This window comes from Globicephala melas, chromosome 4 (assembly GCF_963455315.2).
Source record: "Globicephala melas chromosome 4, mGloMel1.2, whole genome shotgun sequence".
In the NCBI taxonomy this organism is placed as follows: Eukaryota; Metazoa; Chordata; class Mammalia; order Artiodactyla; family Delphinidae; genus Globicephala; species Globicephala melas.
The window spans coordinates 53,667,101-53,692,913 of record NC_083317.1 but is presented as its reverse complement, the minus strand read 5'-3'; the positions used below and the strand labels follow the sequence as shown (position 1 = coordinate 53,692,913).

The 25,813-nt window shown below is 37.2% G+C and overlaps 1 protein-coding gene across 1 annotated transcript in view; it reads left to right on the top strand.

Moving 5' to 3' along the window:
• Positions 1-25,813, top strand: part of LOC132597190 (SCAN domain-containing protein 3-like) — a 382,646-nt gene that overhangs the window by 54,045 nt on the left and 302,788 nt on the right. Inside the window, exon 2 of the mRNA XM_060297563.1 lies at positions 18,545-18,624. Coding sequence (XP_060153546.1) covers positions 18,558-18,624 — 67 coding nt within the window. The 5' untranslated portion in view covers positions 18,545-18,557. The remainder of the gene's footprint in view (positions 1-18,544; positions 18,625-25,813) is intronic.

The following is a 25,813-nucleotide window of genomic DNA, read 5'->3' as shown; positions in this document are numbered from 1 at the left end:
AAATGAAGGGTAAAAACCATATGATCATCTCAATAGATGCAGAAAAAGCTTTTGACAGAATTCAACACCTGTGTATGATAAAAAAACTCACCAGAAAGTGGGCATAGAGGGAACCTACCTCAACATAATAAAGGCCATATATGACAAACCCACAGCAAACATTATTCTCAATGGTGAAAAACTGAAAGCATTTCCTCTAAGATCAGGAACAATATAAGGATGTCCACTCTTACCAGTATTATTCAACATAGTTTTGGAAGTCCTGGCCATGGCAATCAGAGAAGAAAAGGAAATAAAAGGAATACAAATTGGAAAAGAGGAGGTAAAACTGTCACTGTTTGCAGAGGACATGATACTATATATAGAGAACCCTAAAGATGCCACCAGAAAACTACTCGAGCTAATCAATGAATTTGGTAAAGTTACAGGATACAAAATTAATGCATAGAAATCTCTTGTATTCCTATACACTAATGATGAAAAATCTGAAGGATAAATTAAGGAAACACTCCCATTTACCACTGCAACAAAAAGAATAAAATACCTAGGAATAAACCTACCTAGGGAGACAAAAGACCTGTATGCAGAACACTATAAGACACTGATGAAAGAAATTAAAGATGATACAAATAGATGGAGAGATATACCATGTTCTTGGATTGGAAGAATCAATATTGTGAAAATGACTATACTACCCAAAGCAATCTACAGATTCAATGCAATCCTTATCAAACCACTAATGGCATTTTTCACAGAATTAGAACAAAAATTTTCACAATTTGTATGGAAACACAAAAGACCCTGAATAGCCAAAGCAATCTTGAGGGAAAAAAACGGAACTGGAGGAATCAGACTCCCTGACTTCAGACTACACTACAAAGCTACAGTAATCAAGACAATATGGTACTGGCACAAAAACAGAAACATAGATCAATGGAACAACATAGAAAGCCCAGAGATGAACCCACGCACCTATGGTCAAGTAATCTATGACAAAGGAGGCAAGGATATACAATGGAGAAAAGACAGTCTCCTCAGTAAGTGGTGCTGGGAAAACTGGACAGCTACATGTAAAAGAATGAAATGAGGACACTCCCTAACACCATACACAAAATTAAACTCAAAATGGATTAGAGACCTAAATGTAAGACCGGACACTATAAAACTCTTAAGAGGAAAACATAGGAAGAACACTCTTTGACATAAATCACAGCAAGATCTTTTTTGATCCACCTCCTAGAGTAATGGAAATAAAAACAAAAATAAACAAATGGGACCTAATGAAACTTCAAACGTTTTGCACAGCAAAGGACACCATAAACAAGACAAAAAGAGAGCCCTCAGAATGGGAGAAAATATTTGCAAACGAATCAATGGACAAAGGATTAATGTCCAAAATATATAAACAGCTCATGCAGCTCAATATTAAAGAAACAAACAACCTAATCCAAAAATGGGCAGAAGACCTAAACAGACATTTCTCCAAAGAAGACATACAGATGGCCAAGAAGGACATGAAAAGCTGTTCAACATCACTAATTATTTGAGAAATGCAAATCAAAAGTACAGTGAGGTATCACCTCACACCAGTTAGATTGGGCGTCATCAGAAAATCTAGAAACAACAAATGCTGGAGAGGGTGTGGAGAAAAGGGAACTCTCTTGCACTGTTGGTGGGAATGTAAATTGATACAGCCACTATGGAGAACAGTATGGAGGTTCCTTAAAAAACTACAAATAGAATTACCGTATGACCCAGCCATGCCACTACTGGACATATACCCAGAGAAAACCATAATTCAAAAAGAGTCATGTACCACAGTGTTCATTGCAGCACTATTTACAATAGCCAGGACATGGAAGCAACCTAAATGCCCATCAACAGATGAATGGATAAAGAAGATGTGGTACATATATACAATGGAATATTACTCAGCCATAAAAAGGAATGAAATTGAGTCATTTGTTGAGACGTGGATGGATCTAGAGACTGTCATACAGAGTGAAGTAAGTCAGAAAGAGAAAAACAAATATTGTATATTAATGCATGTATGTGAAACCTAGAAAAATGGTACAGATGAACCGGTTTGCAGGGCAGAAGTTGAGACACAGATGTAGAGAACAAATGTATGGGCACCAAGGGGAGAAAACCACGGTGGGGTGGGGATGGTGGTGTGCTGAATTGGGCGATTGGGATTGACATGTATACAGTGATGTGTATAAAATTGATGACTAATAAGAACCTGCTGTATGAAAAAATAAATAAAAGAAAATTTAAAAAAGAATAAATTTCCCATCTTAAAAAAAGAAAAACATAAAACTTGGGAAGGGTGGTGGGAGTAAAAACATAGAATTTTAGAATGTGTTCAAACTTACGTTGTTATCAACTTAAAATAGGCTATTATATATATGTGTTGTTCTATGTAAAGCTCATCGTAACCACAAAGGAAAAACCTATTGTAGATACACAAAAGATATAATGGAACAGGATAGAATGCCCAGAGATAAACCCACGACAAAGGAGGCGACAGATACAATGGAGAAAAGACAGCCTCTTCAATAAGTGGTGCTGGGAAAACTGGACAGCTACACGTAAAAGAATGAAATTAGAACACTACCTAATACTATACACAAAAATAAACTCCAAATGGATTACAGACCTAAATGTAAGACCAGACACTATAAAACTCTTAAAGGAAAACATAGGAAAAACACTCTTTGACATAAAGCACAGCAAGATCTTTTTTTTTTTTTTTTAACATCTTTATTGGAGTATAATTGCTTTACAATGGTATGTTAGTTTCAGCTTCACAACAAAATGAATCAGTTATATATATACATATATTCCCATATCTCTTCCCGCTTGCGTCTCCCTCCCTCCCACCCTCCCTATCCCACCCCTCCAGGCGGTCACAAAGCACCGAGCTGAGCAAGATCTTTTTTGATTCACCTCCTAGAGAAATGGAAATAAATAAAAAATAAACAAATGGGACTTAGTTAAAAACTTTCCCACAGTAAAGGAAGCCATAAACAAGATAAAAAGACAACCCTCAGAATGGGAGAAAATATTTGCAAATGAAACAACCGACAAAGGATTAATCTCCAAAATATACAAACAGCTCGTGGAGTTCAATATCAAAAAAAACAACAATCCAGTTAAAAAATGGGCGGACGGGGCTTCCCTGGTGGTGCAGTGGTTGAGAGTCTGCCTGCCGATGCAGGGCACACGGGTTCGTGCCCCGGTCTGGGAAGATCCCACATGCTGCGGAGTGGCTGGGCCTGTGAGCCATGGCCGCTTAGCCTGTGTGTCTGGAGCCTGTGGTCCGTAACGGGAGTGGCCACAACAGTGAGAGGCCTGCGTACTGCAAAAAGAAAAAAAAAAAAAAGGGTGGACAACCTAAATAGACTTTTCACCAAGGAAGACATACAGGTGGCCAAGAGGCACATGAAAAGATGCTCAACATCACTAATTATTAGAGAAATGCAAATCAAAACTACAATGAGGTATTACCTCATGCCGGTCAGAATGGCCATTGTCAAAAAGTCTAGAAACAATAAATGCTGGAAAGTGTGTGGTGAAAAGGGAACTCTCCTGCACTGTTGGTGGGAATGTAAATTGATACAACCACTATGGAAAACAGTATGGAGGTTCCTTAAAAAACTAAAAGTAGAACTACCATATGACCCAGCAGTCCTATGGACCTAGAGTCTGTCATACAGAGTGAAGCAAGTCAGAAAGAGGAAAACAAATACCGTATGCTAACGCATATATACAGAATCTTAAAAAAAGAAAAAAATGGCACTGAAAAAACCTAATTGCAGGGCAGGAATGGAATAAAGATGTAGACGTAGAGAATGGACTTGAGGACACGGGGTGGGAGGGGGAAGCTAGGGTGTAGTGAGAGTAGCAGCGACATATATACACTACTGAATGTAAAATAGTTGGCTGGTGGGAAGCAGCAGCATAGCACAGGGAGACGGGCTTGGTGCTTTGCGATGACATAGAGGGGTGGGATAGGGAGGATGGGAGGGAGGCTCAAGAGGGAGGGGATATGGAGACATGTGTATGCATATGGCTGATTCACTTTGTTGTACAACAGAAACTAACACAGTATTGTGAAGCAATTATAGTCCAATAAAAATCTATTTTAAAAAAAAGGTAATGAGAAAGGAATCTAAGCATAACACTAAAGAAAGACATCAAACCACAATTGAAGAGAGCAAGAGAAGAAGAAAGTAACAGAGAGGAACTACTAAACAGCCAAAAAACAATTAACAAAATGGCAATACGTACATACCTATCAATAATTACTTTAAATGTAAATGAAATAAATTGTCCAATCAAAAGACAGAATGGCTGAATGGCTGAAAAAACAAGACCCATCTATGTACGCCTACCAGAGACTCACTTCATTTGTAAGGACACACACAGACTAAAGGTGAAGGGATGGAAAAAGATATTCCATATAAATGGAAATCAAAGGAACGCTGGGGTAGCTATTTTATATCAGACAAAATAGTTTTTAAAATAAAGACTGTATCAAAAGATAAAGTTCTAGAAGTGGAACTATTATGTGATCCAGGTATCCCACTTCTGGGTATTTATCCAAAATAATTGAAATCAGGATTTTGAAGATATTTGCACTTCCATATTCATTGCCTCATTACTCACAATAGCCGAGAGGTGGAAATGACCTGAATGTTCATTGATACCTGAATAAATAAAATGTGGTATATACATATAATGGAATATTTTTTAACCATAAAAAAGAAATAAATTCTGTCATGCCATAATATTGATGAACCTTGAGGACATTATGCTAAGTGAAATAAGTCAGTAACACAAGGACAACTACTGTATGATTCCACTTATTTGATGTTCTCTAAAGCATCTTAGTAGAAGCAGAGAGTAGAATGGTGGTTGCCAGGGATGTGGGGGAGGAGGAAATGGAGAGCTGCTGTTCAGTGGGCTTTGAGTTCCAGTCGTGCAAGATATAGAAGTTCTGGAAATCTGCTACATAACATTGTGCTTATAGTTAGCAATACTGCGCTGTACAACTAAATTTTTCAGAACAGATCTCATGTTATGTGGGGCTTTTTTGACTGTAATTTAAAAAAAAGAGAAAATTGAATTCAGTAATACATAAACTATGTTAACATGTATAAGAAGTATGGTTTATTCTGAGGTAGCAATGTTGATTTAACATTTGAAAACCTCAGTCACTGCATTGACCAAATTAACCTAATCAAGGAGAAAAGCCCTGATTATCTCATTAGAAAACCAAAAAGTTTGATAAAATTAAACACATATTCATGGAACAAAATTTCAGTAAGCCAGAAATGGAAGGGAACTTTCTCAATCTGAAAAGAATATCTATAAACATTTAAATAGAATATTTAATAGATTTAATAGAGTACTTAACAGTAAATATTGAATGCTTTGCTTCTTAAAGTATGAAATGAGACAAGAATATTATCACTTCATTATACTGGTGGTCCTAATCTGTACAGTAGTGCAAAATGAACTTTATTATTCACGTATCTATATAATATTAATATTTCATGAATATTGAAAATATAGATTAAAACAGCTATTATCTGCAAATGACATGGTGTGTGTATATAGAAAATTCCAAAAGAATTCACTAAGAACATTAGAATTAATAAGTGAATTTGGCAGTTTTCCTGAATAAAAAGGTAGATATAAAAACTGTTTCTGTATACTAGGAACAATATTTAAAATAGTATGAAGTATTAAATACCTAAAAACAAGTACAATAAAAGATGTACTAGACCTTTCCTCTGAACATACAAATGCATTTTAGAAAAAAAATTTAAAGACCATAATAAATGGAACAATATAAAGTGTTTATGGACCAGAAGACTCAACATTGTTAAGATGTCAATTTCCCCTAAACTAATCTGTAAATTCAAAGCAATATTGACCAAAATCCCAACAGTTTTTTCTGAAATTTTCATGCTGTTACAAAGAACATAAAATAGCAAGAGCCAACATGATCTTGAAAGAGAAGAAAATAGTTTGAAGGACTTCTATTGCCACACAGCAGTATTTAACACAAAACTACAATTATCAAGGTAGTTCAGTATTGGTGTAAGGATAGAAAATAAATTTGAAAAATTTTGATAAATTTATACATTCGTGTAATCTAGACTCTGATCTCCTGATCAAAATATAAAATATTTTTATCTTCCCAGAAAGTTTTGCCTTGTTGCTTTCCAATAAATCCTCACCCCTTCCTCAGAGTAAATCACTGTTATGATTTTTATGACCATAGATTATTTTTTCTGTCCTTGAACATTATAAAAATGAAACAGTGAGTACTCTTTTGTGTCTGACTTCTTTCACTCAAAACAGTATGAGAGTTTCATTCATGCTGTTGAGTTTCTGTTTTGCTTTTTGTTGCTGAGAACTATGAATATAGCATAATTTGTTTTTTCCATTATCCTTTAGATGGGTATTTGGGCTCTTTCCAGTTTTGGCCGATACGAATAAAACTGCTATGTAAATTTATGTATAAGTCATTTCATGGGCATATGTTTTAATTTTTCTTGGACTTGCCTAGGAATTTCTAGGGCATGGGTAAAGCATGTGTTTAAGTTTATAAGAAATTGCCAAATGGTGTAGTTTTTTTTTTTTTTTCCCGCAAGGTGGTTATACCATTTTGCCTTCCCATCCACAAATTTTGAGAGTTTTATTAATCCCACGTCCTTGCCAATGTTTGGTTTTCTCAGTCTTTTAAATAATTTTTTTGAGTATGCAATTCTTTATCTGATGACTGATAATGATTAGTACATTTTTATGTGCTTTTTTGGCCTGGAAATGGCTGATATATATATATATATATATATATATATATATATATAATCTTCTTTTGTGAAAAATATTTTCAAGTTAATTGCCTTTTTATTTTTCATTTGGTTGGTGTTTTTCTTATTGATTTTTAGAAGTGCTTTATATATTCTACATATGAGTCCTTTGATAGCTATGTTACAAATATTTCTTCCAACCTTTGTCTTGCCTGTATATTTTAAAACATTTTAAAGTAAACATATGTCAAGGATTATTATTCAACATATGAATGAAGTAACCAGTAAGAATTTTTAACTGGTTCATATGAGAATTTGAGTTATAAAGATTCATAATCTCTACTAAAGAAAATTGACTTACATTGTTATGAATAGGGATTATTTTGTTGCTAGTAATCCTTTGCATGGCTATCAGTTTTCTACAACTTAATCACTACAATGTAGAGTTATAAAATTTCCCAGTCAATAGAAAGTTAATGAAAGGTGCATGCTCCTATAGAATCAGATAATTAGAGGGTTCTCTAGGCAATGCCTAGCACTCCACTGAAAGGATACCAAGTACACTCTTTTAACTATTTCCAAGTTGTGGGGTATTTTTTTCCCCAAAATATTCCTTCCTCTAATCACCTGTGACTATGAATAATCTCTAAAGCTTATTCTTGATCACAAAAATGTCTAGTTCATTAGATCTTGTTTGATTCCTTACTAAGATGCATCAATAGTGTTAATCAATTATATATGTCTTCTTGCATTTTCTTGGCAAATCTTGAGCCATACAGTATAGACCAGCAACTAAGTCTAAAGAATTTACTTTAGCCTAAAATATTTATAAGGATTTTTGGATTGGAATTTTTACATCCTTTTTGATTACTTCACTTAATATGATAATCTCTAGGTCCATTCATGTTGCTGCAAATGGCATTATTTCATTCTTTTTCATGGCTGAGTAATATTCCATTGTATATATATTCCACATCTTTTTTATCCATTCATCTGTCAATGGACGTTTAGGTTGCTTCCATGTCTTGGCTATTCTAAATAGTGCTGCTGTGAACATTAGGGTGCATATATCTTTTCAAATTAGAATTTTCTCTGGATATATGCCCAGGAGTGGGATTGTCGGATCATATGTTAAGTCTATTTTTAGTTTTTTTAAGGAACCTCCATACTGTTCTCCATAGTAGCTGCACCAATTTACCTTCCCACATATAGTGTAGGAGGGTTTCCTTTTTTCCACACTCTTTCCAGCATTTATTATTTGTAGACTTTTGATGATGGCCATTCTGACTGGTGTGAGGTGATATCTTGTAATTTTGAGTAGCATTTCTCTAATAATTAGCAATATTGAGCATCTTTTCATGTGCTTTTTGGCCATCTGTTTGTTTCCTTTGGAGAAATGTCTATTTAGGTCTTCTGCCCATTTTTTGATTGGGTTGTTTGTTTGTTTTGATATTAAGCTGTATGAGCTCTTCGGCACATGTAAAAAATTTTTTATTTTATGTATTTAATATTTTTGATGCTAACTTCTGTTTCTCAGAGAAAACTAAATGGTAGATAATTGAGAACTTTCTGTAACATAGAAGAAGTTTTAACAGTACCAAAGTGCATGAATAAAGGAAGAAACCTTATATTCCTTTACACCTTCTTATGCTCAGTGATCAATCTTCCAGTAATCAGTCCTTCATAGAAATCATCTCCCATAGAAATCAATGGGTAATTACCTATTTATTAACTCAAGATGATATTAGTATAAGTTATTATGGTACCTAAAGATCTTGAAAATTAAGGTCTAGCTGGCACACTAGAAAACCTAGTTACTATTGGTATAAAAATGATCAAACTTATGATTCGATTTAATTGAACAAAATTTTATATAAACATTATTTTAAAGATTAAGCATTAATCTGAGTCATCTGAGAAACAGAAGACAAGATGGCATTGGTCATTCATGAGCTTCATTGGGAGATTTCCCTCTGTGAGGGAAAATGAGAAGGGAGCTGGAGGAGGCTGGGCGAGCATCTGATTGCTGTCTGACACCTGTGAAGGAGAAAAGGAAAGAAGGAAGGAAGAAAGAAAGCCTTAGATTGCAGTGCCGTTTTATGAATGTTTTGGCAAGGCCAGTGTAGAGTCTCTGTGCCAGAATAGTCTGTCAGAGGAGTCCCAAATCACTGGAGTGTGCTTGCCATAACATCCCTTTGCACTAAGTCATTGGTTGGGAGCAGCTCAGTGGAAGCATGCCCTTGGCCAGGATACAGTGATGTATTCAAAGCATAGCAGCTGGGAGTGTCAGTCATTTGTAGTCACTACAGTTGGAAATTTGAGTGGTACTTTTTTTTATGACTGTCATAGTCTATCCCTTACATCACACAGATCTGCTTCTCCATATAAGTTCAGGGATCAGCTTCTCCATGATTCCTACGGGCTTATCTTTCTTTTTTCTTTTTTTTTTTTTTGGCGGTATGCGGGCCTCTCACTGTTGTGGCCTCTCCTGTTGCGGAGCACAGGCTCCAGACGCGCAGGCTCAGCGGCCATGGCTCACGGGCCCAGCCACTCCGCGGCACGTGGGATCCTCCCGGACTGGGGCACGAACCCGTGTCCCCTGCATTGGCAGGCGGACTCTCAAACACTGTGCCACCAGGGAAGCCCCAGGCTTATCTTTCTGAGAGGAAACTTAGCAGATTAGTGAGATAAGCTACAGCTTTAATAATTGCAGTTGATATTGGGGCTAAAACCATTCTCATCTTTTACCATTTCCACTCTCCATTCCAAATTCCCCTCACCCTCTGCTAATGCCGTGTTGGCTCTTAGTGGCTTACCTGGTGGTGTGACCCAAATCTTCCTTTCAGAGGGCTCTGAAACTCTGGGAATTATTTCCAGGCCAGAGTTGCTGCTTATGTTCATTTCTTGCTACAGTGGACAAAAGAGTACCAGTTGCCATCCAAGTGGATCACCTGGGTTCTACATGTATTCTTCCCTTTCCGTATTGTGCAAAACCATCTCTACTCCTCCTGTCGATCGTGGTTAATTACCCTGGACAATATGGTAGTAACTCCTTGACTGCTGGTCCCTGGACACAACAATTCCAAAGTGCCTAGCAGCAGCTCTAACTTATAGTTCCTTGGAACCTTTGCTCTGTCCACTGGCAAGATTATGTCCCTGTGCTCTCAGTTGTTAGCTTCATATATTTTGAAGTTGTGTTATTAGGTGTATATATCATTAGAATTTTTTTTTCTCGATAAATTGACCTTTATCACTACAAAATGAGCTTTTTTTTTCTGGCAACACTTCTTGTTTTAAAGTCTACTTTGTATATTCATGGCTACTTCTGTTTTCTTATGATTATTTTATCTTTTCTCTACCTTTTAATCTATTTGTATCTTTAAATTTAAAGTATGTCTCTTGCAAACATCATTCAATTGGTTCTTTTTAATCCAGTGTGACAATGTGTGACTAATACTTGGAATATTTTGTCTATTTACATTTAACATAGATATCAGTATGATTTTGGTGTAAGTCTATCATCATATTATTTATTTTCTGTTTAAACCATCCGTTCTTTGTTACTTAGACTGAATTTCCTGCTTGAATTTTTTAAGAATTTTATTCCAGTTATTGTGCATAAAAAGTAGAGATTGAAGTGTCATATTGTTCGTTATGTAGTTTAGAGAGCTGAATTCCTTTCTTGTGTTGAGCTGAGGCTAGGTCACAGCTTTTATTAGATTGAGTTCATTCCCTTTAAATCCCATAAATATGTGAGCTGGGAGTCAGTTGGCTGCAGCTTCAAATATGTTGGTTAGTCTTTGGATTCTATACCTGGATGACTCAGCAGTCCAGTCACCGTGAGAATGCATGGATTATGTTTCTATTCCTTTCTCCACCGAAGCTCTCTTTGCAGAATTTTAAGGATAGAGTTGGTGGAGAGAATTGTCAGGCTCAGCAATTTGCTCTTGTACTTGGGACTTTTCTATACTCCAGTTCAGTCTACACTATCATTCAGGGCTTGTCTGACCTCTCCCGTTCCCACGTAATTGTTTCATCTTTAGCATCTCTCTCCTTAGTCAGCTGTACCTAGACCGTATACCCACCTCCAGGTATGGAGGCTGTCAGCTTATCAAGACTCCTTTGTCACATTGAAAATATGACTTTTATTTTGTTAGGTTTTTTTCTGGTTGTTACCACTAGGATCAAGGTCTTTTTCATCCCATACATTTTATCCAGAAGCAGAAGTCTTTTGCTCTTTCTTGAAAGGTCAGCTGTGTATTATATTCTATCTGATGTTTGAGCTGGAGATTTTTTAGGCCATCTTATTTCTCCATCTTGTTGAAATACGAACAGAAACCATAAGTTTAGCTTTACATTATGACTATTAGAGGGATGATGTATTAGTGGTTTAAAACACTGATGTGCGTTAGAATTTTTTGAAGCCTATAAAAATATAGATACCTTGGTCTTAAAATAGATGATTCAGATTCACTCACTTCATGGGGAAAACCCAAAGGAATATATGTTTTCCAAAGGCTCCTCAAACTTATTTTGATGCAAATAGAAGTTTGAAAAGAAAATGATAAATTAAATGAATGGTGCCCTGAAAGTCCGTGATATTTATCTATATTTTATCCCTAGTGCCCAGCACAGAGCTAGTGAGTGCTCGGTTTATGTTTGTTGAATGGATGAATGCATTCATTATGGCATCTTGGTTTTCTACCTAAATCAGTTGTGAGATGATTTAGACATTTTAGACATTATTTCAGTAAGTAAAACTATAGCCATATGAGCAAAGACTGAATCAATTTACTGCTTTTGAGAAGGTTACCACTGTCCTCCTTGTTGCTTAATATATTGGACACTTTTCCTTATATATTTTATTTGAGCTCACTTTAGAGTTTGACACTATTTTCTTCCTGAAATAAAAATATTTCCTTGCCTTTATTTTTTTAAATTAATTTTTTAACATCTTTGTTGGAGTATAATTGCTTTACAATGGTGTGTTAGTTTCTGCTTTATAACAAAGTGAATCAGTTATACATATACATATGTTCCCATATCTCTTCCCTCTTGCGTCTCCCTCCCTCCCACCCTCCCTATCCCACCCCTCCAGGTGGTCACAAAGCACTGAGCTGATCTCCCTGTGTCCTTGTCTTTATATTTTCTGGTTTCTCCCTACCTGTTGGTCTCTTCATTAGAATTTATAATTCTGGTTTCCTCCTACTAAATCTAGGGCTTCTAACATGCTTTTTTTTTTTTTTTAAGGGCTTCTAACATGCTTTTTGAAACTTACCATAGTTGCCTCAGTTATCCCAAGATGGGTACAACAAAATTCTTATAGACAAGGAATTCGCTATCAATGCATGAGTCTGTGTGTGTGTGTGTGTGTGTGTGTGTGTGCGCGCGCGCACATACACACGCATGTATTCCCTATCAAGAATAAATATTTATTAAGTTTTCTTTACTGTGCTAGATACTGGGAATACAAAGAACCTTAAGATACCACCTCTGTGCTTAAGGAGCTTGTAAATCAAATAAGTAATGATATTATTGTAATTCTGAAAGAGTTCTGAGAACACTGCCCCAAGATATGAAACACAGGTTGGTTCCTCCTCGAAGACTTTTAATGTCCTTCTCTTCACCTTCTCTTTTTATTTTCTTGGAAATTTCTTTTAAGGACTTCACTGTCTTCAAGTATATGTACATGAGAATTTGTGATAGGAGGAGATGGGGGAGAGCAGTGAGGAGGAAAGGTAAGAGGGAAGGAAGGATGGTCTCTAGGCATGTGGCTTTCTGCTTCTTTATTATAAACAAGCATGAACAGAATAAAGATACACTATAGTATTTTAACTTTCTAAAGTGTCCTTAAAACTTCCTCCAATTTTATTTTCACAACATTACATTTTACTGATGGGGAAACTGGATCAGGGGATGTCCATATGCCTACTAGACACCTCCATCCTTCAGCCCTCAAAGCACATTTCATCTACAGTATCAATTTGACCCTAAACACGGTCCTCTGAGTTTGTTGCTCATAAAACAGGGAGCAGCAGTAGAATGAACCATGTTTGAAAGGGAAAATAACCCAACCCAGCTGAATTTAAATCTCTGCTCATCCATTTGCTAGCTGTGTGACTTCCAGTTAACCTCCATGAGCCTATTTATCTATTAAATATGAATAAAAATTCCTACCAATGGAGTTTTGTGGTTGACCTCATGCTTTCTAAATGTTGGTTAATTTTCCCTTTTGTCTGAATTTACTTTTGTTCCTGGAGATCAGTTCTTCCAAAGACAGGTTTTTTTGTTTGGTTTTGTTTTTTTCTTTTCACGGCAAAAGACAGTAATCTGTCTGTAATCTGCATTTCAGAAGGTAAACACGAACTGCATCTGGCTGTTACTAGTCTGGTAGAACCCATATCCCTTTCTCTCACATGAAACAAAGTCTCAGGGAACACTTTATCCTATGCAAGATTTACTTTTTAATAGCACAGCAACACCCTAGATGGAATAATCTCTTGAAAATAGAAAAAAAAAGAAAAGAAAAGAAAAAGGGGACCTGGAAGTTGTTATGTGCCATGTGTGTAGCTGCACAATTTCTAATCTAGTAAGAATTCAAATGTAACAATTAATGTCACATCTCACTTCATTCAGATTAGTCTAAAGCTTATCTGCCTCAGGCAGTAATAACTAGGACTCAGTAAAAGATGGTAGAGCAGATGGATGTACTACAGTTCCCAATTAAACTCTTCTTTGTTAAACTTTGTATTCTTTCATGATTTATTGAACTGACTTCAGCTCTCCATCACCTACACAACTGCTGTGTGTGTTTAGCACAACCGGACGACTTTGGTTACTTTCTTAGGTAAGGAAGGGCTTTGTTTAAATAGAGAATCTCATTTTACCTTAATGAGATAGTTGTAGAAAAGATGGCATTTCCTTTTGTAGCTGGAATAAAACGAGAAGGAGAAAAAAGGCAGCTGATGTTTACTGAGCATTGGGAATGCCCTATAGGCATTTTGAATAAATATACTATGGGGCAATGCTTTGTATGTATTGTTGCATTTAATCCTCATAACCATACTGTGAGGAAGAGGTTGTTTCTTGTTCGCTCACCATTTTGTTGATGAGAAAACGGAAACTGGCATGAGTCTGAATCAGCAAGCTTATAAAATCATATCATCAAGGGAAAGAAAGGTAAGAGAGATTTTACAAATGAGAATGTTGAGAATGTTAAGAATAAAAACATCTAGTTTTATTAAAAGAGGAACATAGAGCATATACATGTATATATGAATCAAAATTAATCTTTTGAAAATTCGAGGAGTCTCTTCTGCATGTGAATAGCATCACTATGTGAAGCATGTAACAAACATGTGTGTAGATGTCACACAGCCAGACACTGTGCTAGGCATTGGCAGTTTAGTGGTGGAAAAGACCGCCTCTAGTTTTGCTTTCATAGAAAAAATGAACACAGATATTCATGTAATTCCAGTTAATGCTTACCCATTGTTCACTAAGAAGATGAGAGCTTTGTCTGCTTGAGTAGTCTGAGGTGATTAACAAGGCAGAAAGGATGCACTACTGTGGGAAGTGCAAAAGAACTCTAAAAAGAAGGTGGGAAAAAGGCAGGTGCTATCTCATCTCATAAGTCCTGGTTCCTGAGAAGGACTATGGAATAGAGTGAGAGATGGGTCAGGTGTTTCAGTGTCTTATTAAGAACAGCAGGGTCTAAACGTGTTTAGGATTCCTCAGAAAGTGGAATTTCTTTCTGTGCAACTGTATTTGCTCCCAAGAAATTACTGTTCTTCTTGGCACGTTAATAAGGCAGTTTAGCTAGTCAATAGCAAGTAACACTTGCTAACCATGTATTTCTTGTATCTCATGACCAGGAGACGCTTAACTGTCTTAAAAACAGTGCATTTGATATGTCATTCTACATACACAGATTCAAAAATTTTGTGTTGCAACATGAATTCTCCAAATACCATAATTTGAGCTAAGCCAAAAATAAGTTAATCATTGATAGCTTAAGTGTAATGTTGATGTCGTATCTTTTGTTTCTAGCATTTAAAAATAGTTGGTTATATTTTCAAGATACAGTGAAAGATGTAAATTCAGGAGTAAACATATGATGTGAGATGTGAGATTATGATAAAGTTTGGTGTAGAAATTAATGGACAGTCCAACAAAAGCATCTCAAAAACAAGCAGGAAAAGAGTAATAAAGGAAAAATAAAATCAGGGATTAGTCCGCATATTTGGGCAAAATATGAAGCAATATTCAAAACATTATTAGACTGTCGAGTTTATCTAATTAATAGGAATGTTGGAAAGGCTCAGATATCACAAAAATGATCAAAGGGTCAGAAAAAAGGAGCTATAGAGAAAACTTTAATTAGAAATATAACGAGAACAAACCCCTCATTACCACACCTCATATCACAAATTTGAATATAACACAGTCACATGACTCCCCAAAGAAAACGTCACAATAAAATTATAAAATTTTTAGCGTATAAGGTAATAGTTCTATCCCCTACATTAGCACTGAAATTGGGCTTGGAAAGAGAAAGATAAGAGCAGACTTAATAACTCTTTATAATAGTTCTTTATGTGGTGAACCAACAAATTGTGGAAGCAATGTAAGAAGATGCATGATTTGTAATAATGGCAGTGAACTCTTCTAAACCTTAGGAAACTATTCTAATTCCAGTTCTTTGTAGCACATGGATATATCATAAAACATGTGTGTGATTCCTCATTTATACATGGGGATTATACTTGGTTTATTCATTTAAGAAAGCATTAGTGGGTTAAATTAACATGCTTTCAGAAAAGGGATTTGAAAAAGCTACAGAGTAAAGTTTCTACCTATAAAATAGTCAAATGATAGAGTGGATCAGAGAAGGTGGTTGTTGTGATGCCAAGAGTAGGAGGAAATTAGTTTTGACTCTAGAAAGTTAAGAGGTTCTTACCACAAGAAGTTAAGACCTCGTGCCCCTCAGAGACTTGAAATTTTGCCTTTTAGGTTTTATGGAAGTGCCATGTGTTAATTCAGTGGCTTGAATTCTAATCTAGGTTCTAAGGTGTGGGAATTCTCATAAAGGCCGCAAATGAACTTCTTATTATGCTGCCCGGGCTGTCTTACATAGTAGTTTCTAGACACACCCTTCCTCTTATCTGCAAAAGTCTCTCTTATTTGCAGAAGTCTATGGAATGAGGACTAGGGTACAAATACAGTCTACTGAAAACATGAAAATGTGCAGTTCTCTGTTATTGCTGTTAAAAGAATCCATAAATTTTCAAACGTTTTACTCTCTCTGAAGTACAGCTTTCCATTTGGAAATAAATACAGGTTTATTTCTTCGGATATTCAGGAAGCACACAACTTTCATTGAACAATGAAAAATGTTTTAGGAATATGGAAACTTAATATTATACTGTAATGGTATATAATAGAATTTATATTTTTTAAATGTGTGTGTGTGTGTGTGATATCCACATTCAATTTCCTAGCCAATTTTAGAAGTGTATCTATCTCAGGTAGGGATTAAGAATGCCAGAAGAGGAAATCAAAGAGAGTGAATTAATATTCAGTTTCTGACACTATACAGATAGAAGTTTACAGAAGACAATAGACTTAAAAGCCTGGCTTTGGTAAAACAGAGGATTTTCTACATTCTTTTATTTCTTCATGAAGCATAACATGAGTGAGGCTGATGAAACTGGACTGCAGAGTTCCATTTTCAGGTGGTCCTTATCAAGCAGGGGCAGAGAGAGAGAGGGAGAGAAAAACTGCTGCTTGTCTTGGTAGTTTGTGGGGAGAGGAAGGCAGAGGAGAGGACAGAGAGGAGAGTGAGTAGATGAGGAATAAGGGCTCTTACTATCTGCCTAAATTGAAAAAAAAAAAAAAAAAAGAGTTGACTTGATGTATTCACATGGGTATGCGGGGCCTGAGTCCATTCAGGCTGGCCATGCTTCCCTGGCAAGACTGAATGGAAGCCTTTGAGCCTCCATCCCTCAGATACTTCCAGCTTGGCATGGAGTGGTTATGCATATCCTTGCTGTAAGGCAGCTAGGTAGATGATCTATATGGCGTTCTGGGATCCCAGAATTTCTCCAATGAAGTGATGAAGAGATGTTGAAATTGCTGGCAGGTAGCAGAGACCAGGGATCAAGACAGAGTGGCCACCATAGGTAAGGACTTTGAGACTGGGTGAAAAGTCCTTATGGGTCCTAGCAGTGGTGCCAGCATGTCACCCCAAAAGCCTGGTCCAGCCACCTGCCCATCAGCAGTCACCAATCTGGGGAGGAGACTACTCCATATATGCTGTATAAGAGAATATAGAGATCCAGGTGATACCTCATGGATCTGAGGAATGAATCTCTCCACCATCCTTTCATGTGTCCTTCACCTACTTCTATGAGGACAAGGTCAAACCCCCTCACACACTCATATAAACTTGAGAGGACTAAGGGGGTAAATCTGAAAGACTGGACATTTACCTTAAAAGACTAAATTCTGTGAAAGAGGCAAATTTTAAAAAGCCCTAATAGGAAGTTGAACTTTGGAAAGACTGAATAAGGGTTGTTGAAACAAGAAGAGGCAGAAATACTTTAACTGACCAGTTGAAAAAAAAAAAAAAAATCTTCCTACCCATGGTTAGAGGTTGTGAAAAAAATAAATGCAGATTTAAAGAATTTAAGAAGCTATTTTCTTTGTGCAGCTCAATCACAGTGAGTAAATATTAAAATATTCACAGAGTTTAGAAAAATAATGGAGTTTGAGGATTAAAATGTTGGTGTTTCTCTTGGGAAAATGATAATTTCAACCGATACAAATATTTTGAATTAAGAAAAATGACTTTACTATTACCTCAGTGGAATTACCTCCAGAGTAGCCAACTTTGATGCAACAGAATCTGACTTGAAATAGGAAGTCCTGGTTTGAAAAATTCATTAGCATTATTACCTGTGTCACTTCAGGTAATAAGTCGATTAATTTCTCTGAGCCTCAGTTTCTTCACCCATGAAATACATAACGCTAACCTCGCAGAGTTGTGATAAATCTCTCATATATGATCATGCATATGACTTGTAGTGCAGACCTGAGCCAAAGCCAAAGCCTGCGTGCTGCCTGTTTGGTGTATGAAGTTATAGTGGGAAATGGCCTTGCCCATTTCTTTACCTGCCCTATCCATGGCTGTTTCACACTACAAAGTTAGAGTTGAGTAGCTGTTACAGAGACTGTACTCTGAGCAGGTGCTGTTGTTTTTATCATGTTAACCCCTTTGCTCTGAGTCCAAGCTCATATAATTGCATTTTGGTAAATATATATATTTTTAAAGCCTTCATTCTGGAGAAAACTATTCTTTCATTCAAAAGTATGTTTCTCATTGTAAGTTAACCAATTGGCAACAGGTTTATAAAGCAGCCTATTCAGAATTTGGTTACATTTTCTCTCTTTGCCAAGGCCTGATCTCCCCAACTGAGCTGATACAATTAAACTTCTGAGTCTAAAAATCTAAGGACCACCTGTTCCTCTGCAGCCACAATGAGCCATTCCCTGCCCAGCATCATCACTGAGATCAGGAGCCTGCTACTTTACCACACTTATCACAGGATAGCCATAAATTTTTGCCTCCTTATGTGAACATGAAATCAAAAGATAAATTACTTTCAAAAAAGACACAGTATATCCGCTTTGATATTTTTCCTTTTTCTTTTCTCCAGTGTTTATCCTCACATGGACCATCTGTCACCTGCTGCAGGGCAAAACCTACTGAGAACAACAGGCGGCTATTCTGTGAAAGGTAACCTTGGGTAGATTTGCCATGATGCTAATAATAATTTCAAATGCTAGTTTATTATTAAATGAAGCCTGATTTCTAAAAAATAAAATTAGTGATACAACATCCAGTGATGGGAACGTAACATGCTTGGGTTAATTATGTCACTCTTTAGGTAAAAAGTTAGTTGTTAACAGCTAAGCACCTGCCATGTGTTAAAACATAAGAGGCTTTAGATTCCTTTCTGGAAATAAAACGTTTTTGAAATTGAGATGCTGTAATTTTGCCAAATGCTGATGAAACCCCAAAAGGTAATTATGTCAGCCTGAGAAGACTATGATGGTGAAAATAAGATTAAAAAAAGAATTGTGGGTTTTCAGCCATAACCAGCAGACAATTTTAATTTTGGAAGTGAACGTCACTGTGCTTGGACATAGTTTAAATTTTTTCCTCCCTACCAACTGTTCCCCTCATTTGCCTGAAAACCTTCCAGTTCCCTCTCACCTTCTTTTCTCTCTTTTCCTTCTTTTCTTCCTCTCTGGACTCTTCTCTGCTTCTCACCCCTCCCATGGCCACAAATGCTCTTAACAAAACTTAGAATAATATAGAAACCTGTGCTCTTTCAACAGTGATGGGAAAGCAAAGGGTTTTCTTAGTGCATCACCTTTGCTTCTTCTTTACGCATTAAAAAAGTATCGAGCATTCCCCACAAGTCCAATTCAAGGAATCTGTTCTACAGATAGACTTTCACCAGGGTGCAAAGTTCTATTATGAAAATGTTCATTGCAGCCTGAGGATGGAAAGAAAAAGAGAAGCTGAGCCCAGCAGAGAGCTGGAACGATAGGAGCAGTGGGAACAGGAGAGCCCAGGAGCTGGGAGCAGCACTAATAATGGAGCAAGGTTCAGGAACAGCGTGGGAGAGAAGAGCCAGCAGTGCGGGCTCCCCGCTTCTTCTTGGTCCCCAGTGGGCTGTGTGCCAGGCAGGTATCCCTGCAGGCTGCATGGCAGTGGTGACAGACGCAGCTGAGCGGTGACAGACGCAGCTGAGCAGTGCCAGCTGCCTTACAGGAGCCTCCCCACTGCGTGGATTCTAAAATGTTTCAACATCCAAGATTAGCCAGTGCCCTAACTGGAAGGATTGAATTGAGGGATGGGAAACTTTGGCATTTCCAAGTGGCATAGCCAGTGGGGAGAAAACTCAATCCTTAAAAACCACAGAATGAAAATGGGTCTTTACATAGAATTTGTTTTTGAATAGTGACCATTTTCTGATCATTTTTTCAGTAAAAAAAAAATGAGCCTTTTTTTCTCAGATCTTGTCAAATTTTATACCAGTGGTAGTTGTTAGTGAACACACTGCTACTGGGAGCCATCTTCTGTTTGTCCATACTCCAGGCTAGCATGACATAAAACATCTGGCAATTTGAAATGTGCATTAAAACATTTAGAGGAATATAATTGACTGTAGTGTAAACAAAACATACTAGTACATGGATAGACCAAGATATTTCTTTCTGAAGCATCATTTAAAGACAACTTAGAGACTAGAGGTTTATCAGGTACAGTAACTATTTTCACTGTTGTCCAGCCCATTTCAGAAAGTCAGATTTGATGGTAAAATTTTACTCATTTTGCCTGTGAGTATTATCTCACAGGTTCCTAGTGAGGTCAAGATTAAAAGTTTGAAATAGTTTTTCATCCACTTAATAACCTCTAAAAGAGGTCTACTATGGGTGACTCATTCTTCAAAGCAGTATACTAAGACCTTGTGAAGAGGATATTATTTCATGTGTTTTGGGTTAAATTGTCCCACCTTCCCTCTGAAATTCATATGTTGAGGCCCTAACCACCAGTACCTCAGAATGCGACTGTATTGAGAGACAGGGCCTTTAATGAGGCTATTGATTTTATTTATTTATTTATTTTTTAAATTGAAGTTTAGTTGATTTATAATGTGTTAGTTTCAGGTGTACAGCAAAGTGATTCACATATATATGTATATATATACATATATATATATTCTTTTTTCAGATTTTTTTTTTGCATTATAGGTTAGTACAAGATATTGAATATAGTTCCCTGTGCTACATAGTAGGTCCTTGTTGTTGAGGCAGCTAATTTAAAATAAGACCATTAGGGTGAGCCTTAATCCAATCTGGCTGGTATCCTTTATAAGAGGAAATTTGGACACATGAGAGAGACATCAGGGATGCACTTGCACAAAGAAAAGGACATGTTGGGATACAGCAAGAGAGCAGCCATCTGCAAGCCAAGGAGAGAGGCCTCAGGAGAAACCAAACCTGCCAACACTTTGATTTTGAACTTCCAGCCTCTAGAACTGTGAGAAAGTACCTCTCTGTTGCTTAAGCCACCCACCCAGTATGTGGTATTTTATTATGGTAGGTGGAGTAAACTAATACAGTGTGTCACAAACAGACTTTATACAGCGTAAACTGTACAAATTTCATTGTTTTAACTCAGTATCATAGCTGTAGAGAATCTCTTTTTATTTTGTTGGTGAGGCATTAGTAATGAGCCCAAAGTATCCTAGAAAAGTACTGGGTACATCTGAGGGTACTTTTCATTGACAGCGTATTAATGAAAGATGCCAGAGAGAAGGAGAGCATTAGGCTGCCAAAGGTATTTATCGTAATAAACTTTGTAGGATGGGTCATGTGGCATGATGAATCCTCAATTGTTTGGCCTGGAGCAAGAGAAAAACAAGTTAGGAACAGGCAGTGCCAGGACTAGGGAAACCTTCTCAGCAGAGGGTTTGCCTGTGAGGATGGTGGCAGGAATCCGATTTGGGATCCAAGTTGATGCAGCAAATTTGTTCTCCATCTGGACTTGAATTGATATCCTGAGATTCAAATCAGGTGGTGGGGGCCCCTCAGCCTGAGTTTCCCTGCAGTAGTGCCATGGAGACAGGTGGATGGGGATTGTGTGGTTTCCGGAGTGTGGGAGTCCATCTGGGTTGAAGCAGGATTCCAGCCAGCTGTTGGCAGGAGGGACAGAGGGTCCAACTCCTAGGGAAAGTAGGCTTGTTTTAGAACCCTGTTAGGATTGTTGAAACTGAGAAACCAGATCCAATCCTAGTCAGAAAACTGGCATATAAGTCAGCGCTTGAAACAGTTTTCCATTCGAGTGGAGAAAGCAATAGCTCTGTAGGCACAAAAGCATCTTGGAACTCACACCTGTTACAGGGCTGACAGTTATTGCAGACCCTAATCCAAAATTATACAGTCAAGTTTGTTCATTTGGTTTGGGCGTGGAGAGGACAGTATGAGAAACAACACAGGCGATCTGAAATGACATGCATGGTGGAATCTTAAGAAATGTTTTGAATGGTGCTGACAACTCAAAAGATATTGGAAGCACAAGCAAAGAAGATAATTTTTCTGGCAGGCAAGTAAAGCAGTTCAGGGATGATTACTTCACTCTTTAATTTATTAATCTATTCTTCAAAGAGTTCATGGTGTTCTGTTGCCCTGAAGGACAAACAGCTCAACATATTCAATTTCATAAGAATAGTGCAGATGAGCAAAAAGCAAGCTAATCATCTACTTTATATAGAAAGCAAGTGTTTGAGAATGTCTTTAAATCCATACTCCTTACTCCCTATATCCCACATCAGGAGCAGCTATGGCATGTATAATTAATATAATGATAATTCTAAGTAATTGATAAAATGTGAAATTTGGTTATATTGTACATAAGAAGGCAGAGAAAAAATTTGCTATTTAATGAGTTGCTTTAAGAGTCTATACTGGGACTTCCCTGGTGGCTCAGTGGTTAAGAATCTGCCTGCCAAGGCAGGGGACATGGGTTTGAGCCGTGGTCCAGGAAGATCCCACCTGCTGCTGCGGAGCAACTAAACTAAGCCTGCGCGCCACAACTACTGAAGCCTGCGCACCTAGAGCCCTGCTCCGCAGCAAGAGAGGCCACCACAAGGAGAGGCCTACACAACGAAGAGTAGCCCCTGCTCGCCACTAGAGAGGGCCCACGCGCAGCAACATAGACTCAATGCAGCCAAAGATAAATAAATAAAATAAATAAATTTATTAAAAAAAAGAGGCTATACTAACATTGTAAATATCTTTTGAAATTCTGTTTTTACAAATTTTTTTTTTTTTTTTTGCGGTACGCGGGCCTCTCACCGTCGCGGCCTCTCGCACAGGCCTAGCGGCCATGGCTCATGGGCCCAGCAGCTCCACGGCATGTGGGATCTTCCTGGATCGGGGCACGAACCCATGTCCCTTGCATCAGCAGGCGGACTCTCAACCACTGCGCCACCAGGGAAGCCCCGTTTTTACAAATTTTAATCTTTCATTTGTGTTATATAATATCAGATCCCATTCATGCTTTGCAAATGTGAATTCTCTGTGGTAACTCAATTACAAACATTTCCATACAGGTACAAATATAAGTGATTTAGCAGATGTAACAAGTTTTCATTCATAATGTATATGTGGGTATGAATATTTATTTATATGCAGGTATATCCATTGTGTGATTACAGTGTACTGAGAGGAATGGATTTCTGCACATCATGATAATTATCATTAGTGTGTGCTTACTAGTTGTCAGACATTGTATTAAATGATTTTACAAACGTTAACTCTTTTAATACTCAGAAAACTTCTTTGTAGCAAATGCTCTTATCCTGATTTTACAGATAAGGAAACGGAGAGCTAACAAGTGGTTAAACTGCCTAGGGCCCTAGACTTGGAGGGTGGTGAAACTGGAATTCGGGCCAAAGTCTTATCTGGTAGGCATTGATGCTCTGAACCTCTCTGCTACATTACTGTACAAATTAACTTAAGTATTCACGGATGAAGCCACAGTTGTACAGTCAGTTTATACAGAAGCCAGTTGGCTTTGGGTAGAGGAAAGACCGCTGCTTCACTGTCACCATCCTTGACACTGCTCGAAACATCTGTGCCTCTTATTTCCACATGGTTGGGCAAGACTGAGGAGTTATTTTATATTTTATAAAACTTGCAGATGAATAACTCTTTCAATTCCATATTTTGATGCCGTGGTATCTAATATGTGGGAAAGTAAGTTATGACATTTCTTAATACTTTCTAATTATATCTAATTCAACAGCAGATAGTATGATGGAAAGAAGAGCATTTCACTACAGGCAATGCTATTCACTTAACCTCTATCTCATTTTGCCCCATCTGCAAAATAAAGGGATGGATTCAGGTTCCTTTTATCCTTAAAACTTTTATTCTAAGCATCTAATTCATTTCTAGTCAAATTATATTTTTTAGAAATAATACAAAACACGAAATTAATATTCACTGAGCTGTTTTTGTACTCCAAGGAGTGCAAACACATATATACACTCACAAATTTATTCACTTGTTTAGTTACCTAAGGTACTTTGTATAGTACTTTGTATAGTAAAACTGCATAGCATGTGATATTCTATGCATTTTATAGAAAAAGCATATTAGGACTTAGAAGTCATTTAACTTTCTAAAGATTTCAATCATAAGATGTAAACTAGGTATTTAAAACCAAGTTTATCAGACTCCAAAGCCAATGTACTTCTGTTTAATAACTAATCTTCAGTTTAATTGGGAAAGTAACTTGTTTAGAACACACTGTGTATTAGGTTAGGCAAGGATATGCAGTGTAACAAATTAGAACATGCAGTAACAGTGATGTAATATGGAATTTTTTTTTTTTTTTTGGCCGCATGGCATGGCTTGTGGGATCTTAGTTCCTGGACCAGGGATAGGGATTGAACCCAGGCTCTCCACAGTGAAAGTGCTGAGTCCTGACCACTGGACCACCGGGGAATTCCCTGTTTCTTATTTATGTGAAATTTAGCAGCAGGTCTCAAATGGTTTCAGAAGAGAGTGGGCAGAGGATATATACCCACCCTTAACTTCTGACTAGAATTTACGTGTATGAATTCCATTTACATACTGCTAGACGGACTAATCATACAGCCCTCACCTAATAGCAAGGGCAATTTGGAAATGTGGTTTTCTTGCATTTTCAGAAGAAAAATGAAATGAGATTTCATGAACCCACAGCATTGGTTCTGCCTGTGCTGTATCTCCACCACTGGTCATGGTGCAAATAACTGAAGGACTGCTACATTATCTTTTATTATTATGCTTATAGACAGAAAGAGGGTAACACAGAGCTTATGTCTTCCTGATAGTAGTATTCTTTATTTAGAAATTTCCAGAAAACTGTAATACAGTGGGACATCAAAGCCTTCCTCTTGATATAGGAGTTCCACAATTGCTTTATCATGTTTCCCATCTTCATCATTTCCCTCCAGTGTCTCTCACAGGGTCCAGGCATCTGTACTTGTGGCAGGGATGTTGAAATGTGGCTGTAGTGATTATGGATGATTAATGGGTGAAGATACTAATATTTTATCACCTGCTTGAGAAGCCTCTCAATGGAGGTAAATATTTAGAAAGACACCACTGAAATTTTGAAACATTGTAACAGTGTGAGTTTTATGGTCTACTACCTTCTCTCAGTCTCAACTTAACTATATTAAAAAAGAAGGCATGTTTCATCCACAACGGTTTAAGCTATTTCTGAGCAAAGGCCTGACCTTTCTGCTGAAACAGAATTCACAAATGTAGACAATCTCAGGCAATGATGCCTAGAGCAGTTTAGATGAGAAGGCTGAACAGGAGCACTTCTAGTCTGTGTATTCCTTGACTCAAGTGCCCTTTGCTGCTTGCCGGGGAGCTTGGGGAGGGCAAGATGACATTTTGGTGGTGCAGCATGACCTAGACCTGTGATTCTCAACCTTTCCACGTTTAAGATTCCCATTTAAATGTCAAACTTTTCAGAATCCCCAAAGACACTAGTTGTATTTTTTTGAATCAATTGCCAAAGAATTTTAAGATAATGAAGGAACTACAAAACAATGAGGAACTACCAAACAATGCTAATTCCGTTGAACTCAGTAGTAGTTTTAAATGCATTCATATTTTATTAATTACAATGCATATATCTGAAAGATAGTCAAAGAAATGCAAGACAGATTTATGTAGTCAATCAACTATTCTTCGTGCACTGTGGACTTGAAGATGCTTTGCAGTAACTCTGAGGACCACTGGTTGGGAAGCCTTGAATTTGGCTGAAGCATGGGTCCTTGTGGTGCCAAATGCAGTTCTGAGCTTCACAGTAACACTGCATGTTACTTGTATATATTTGACATATACAG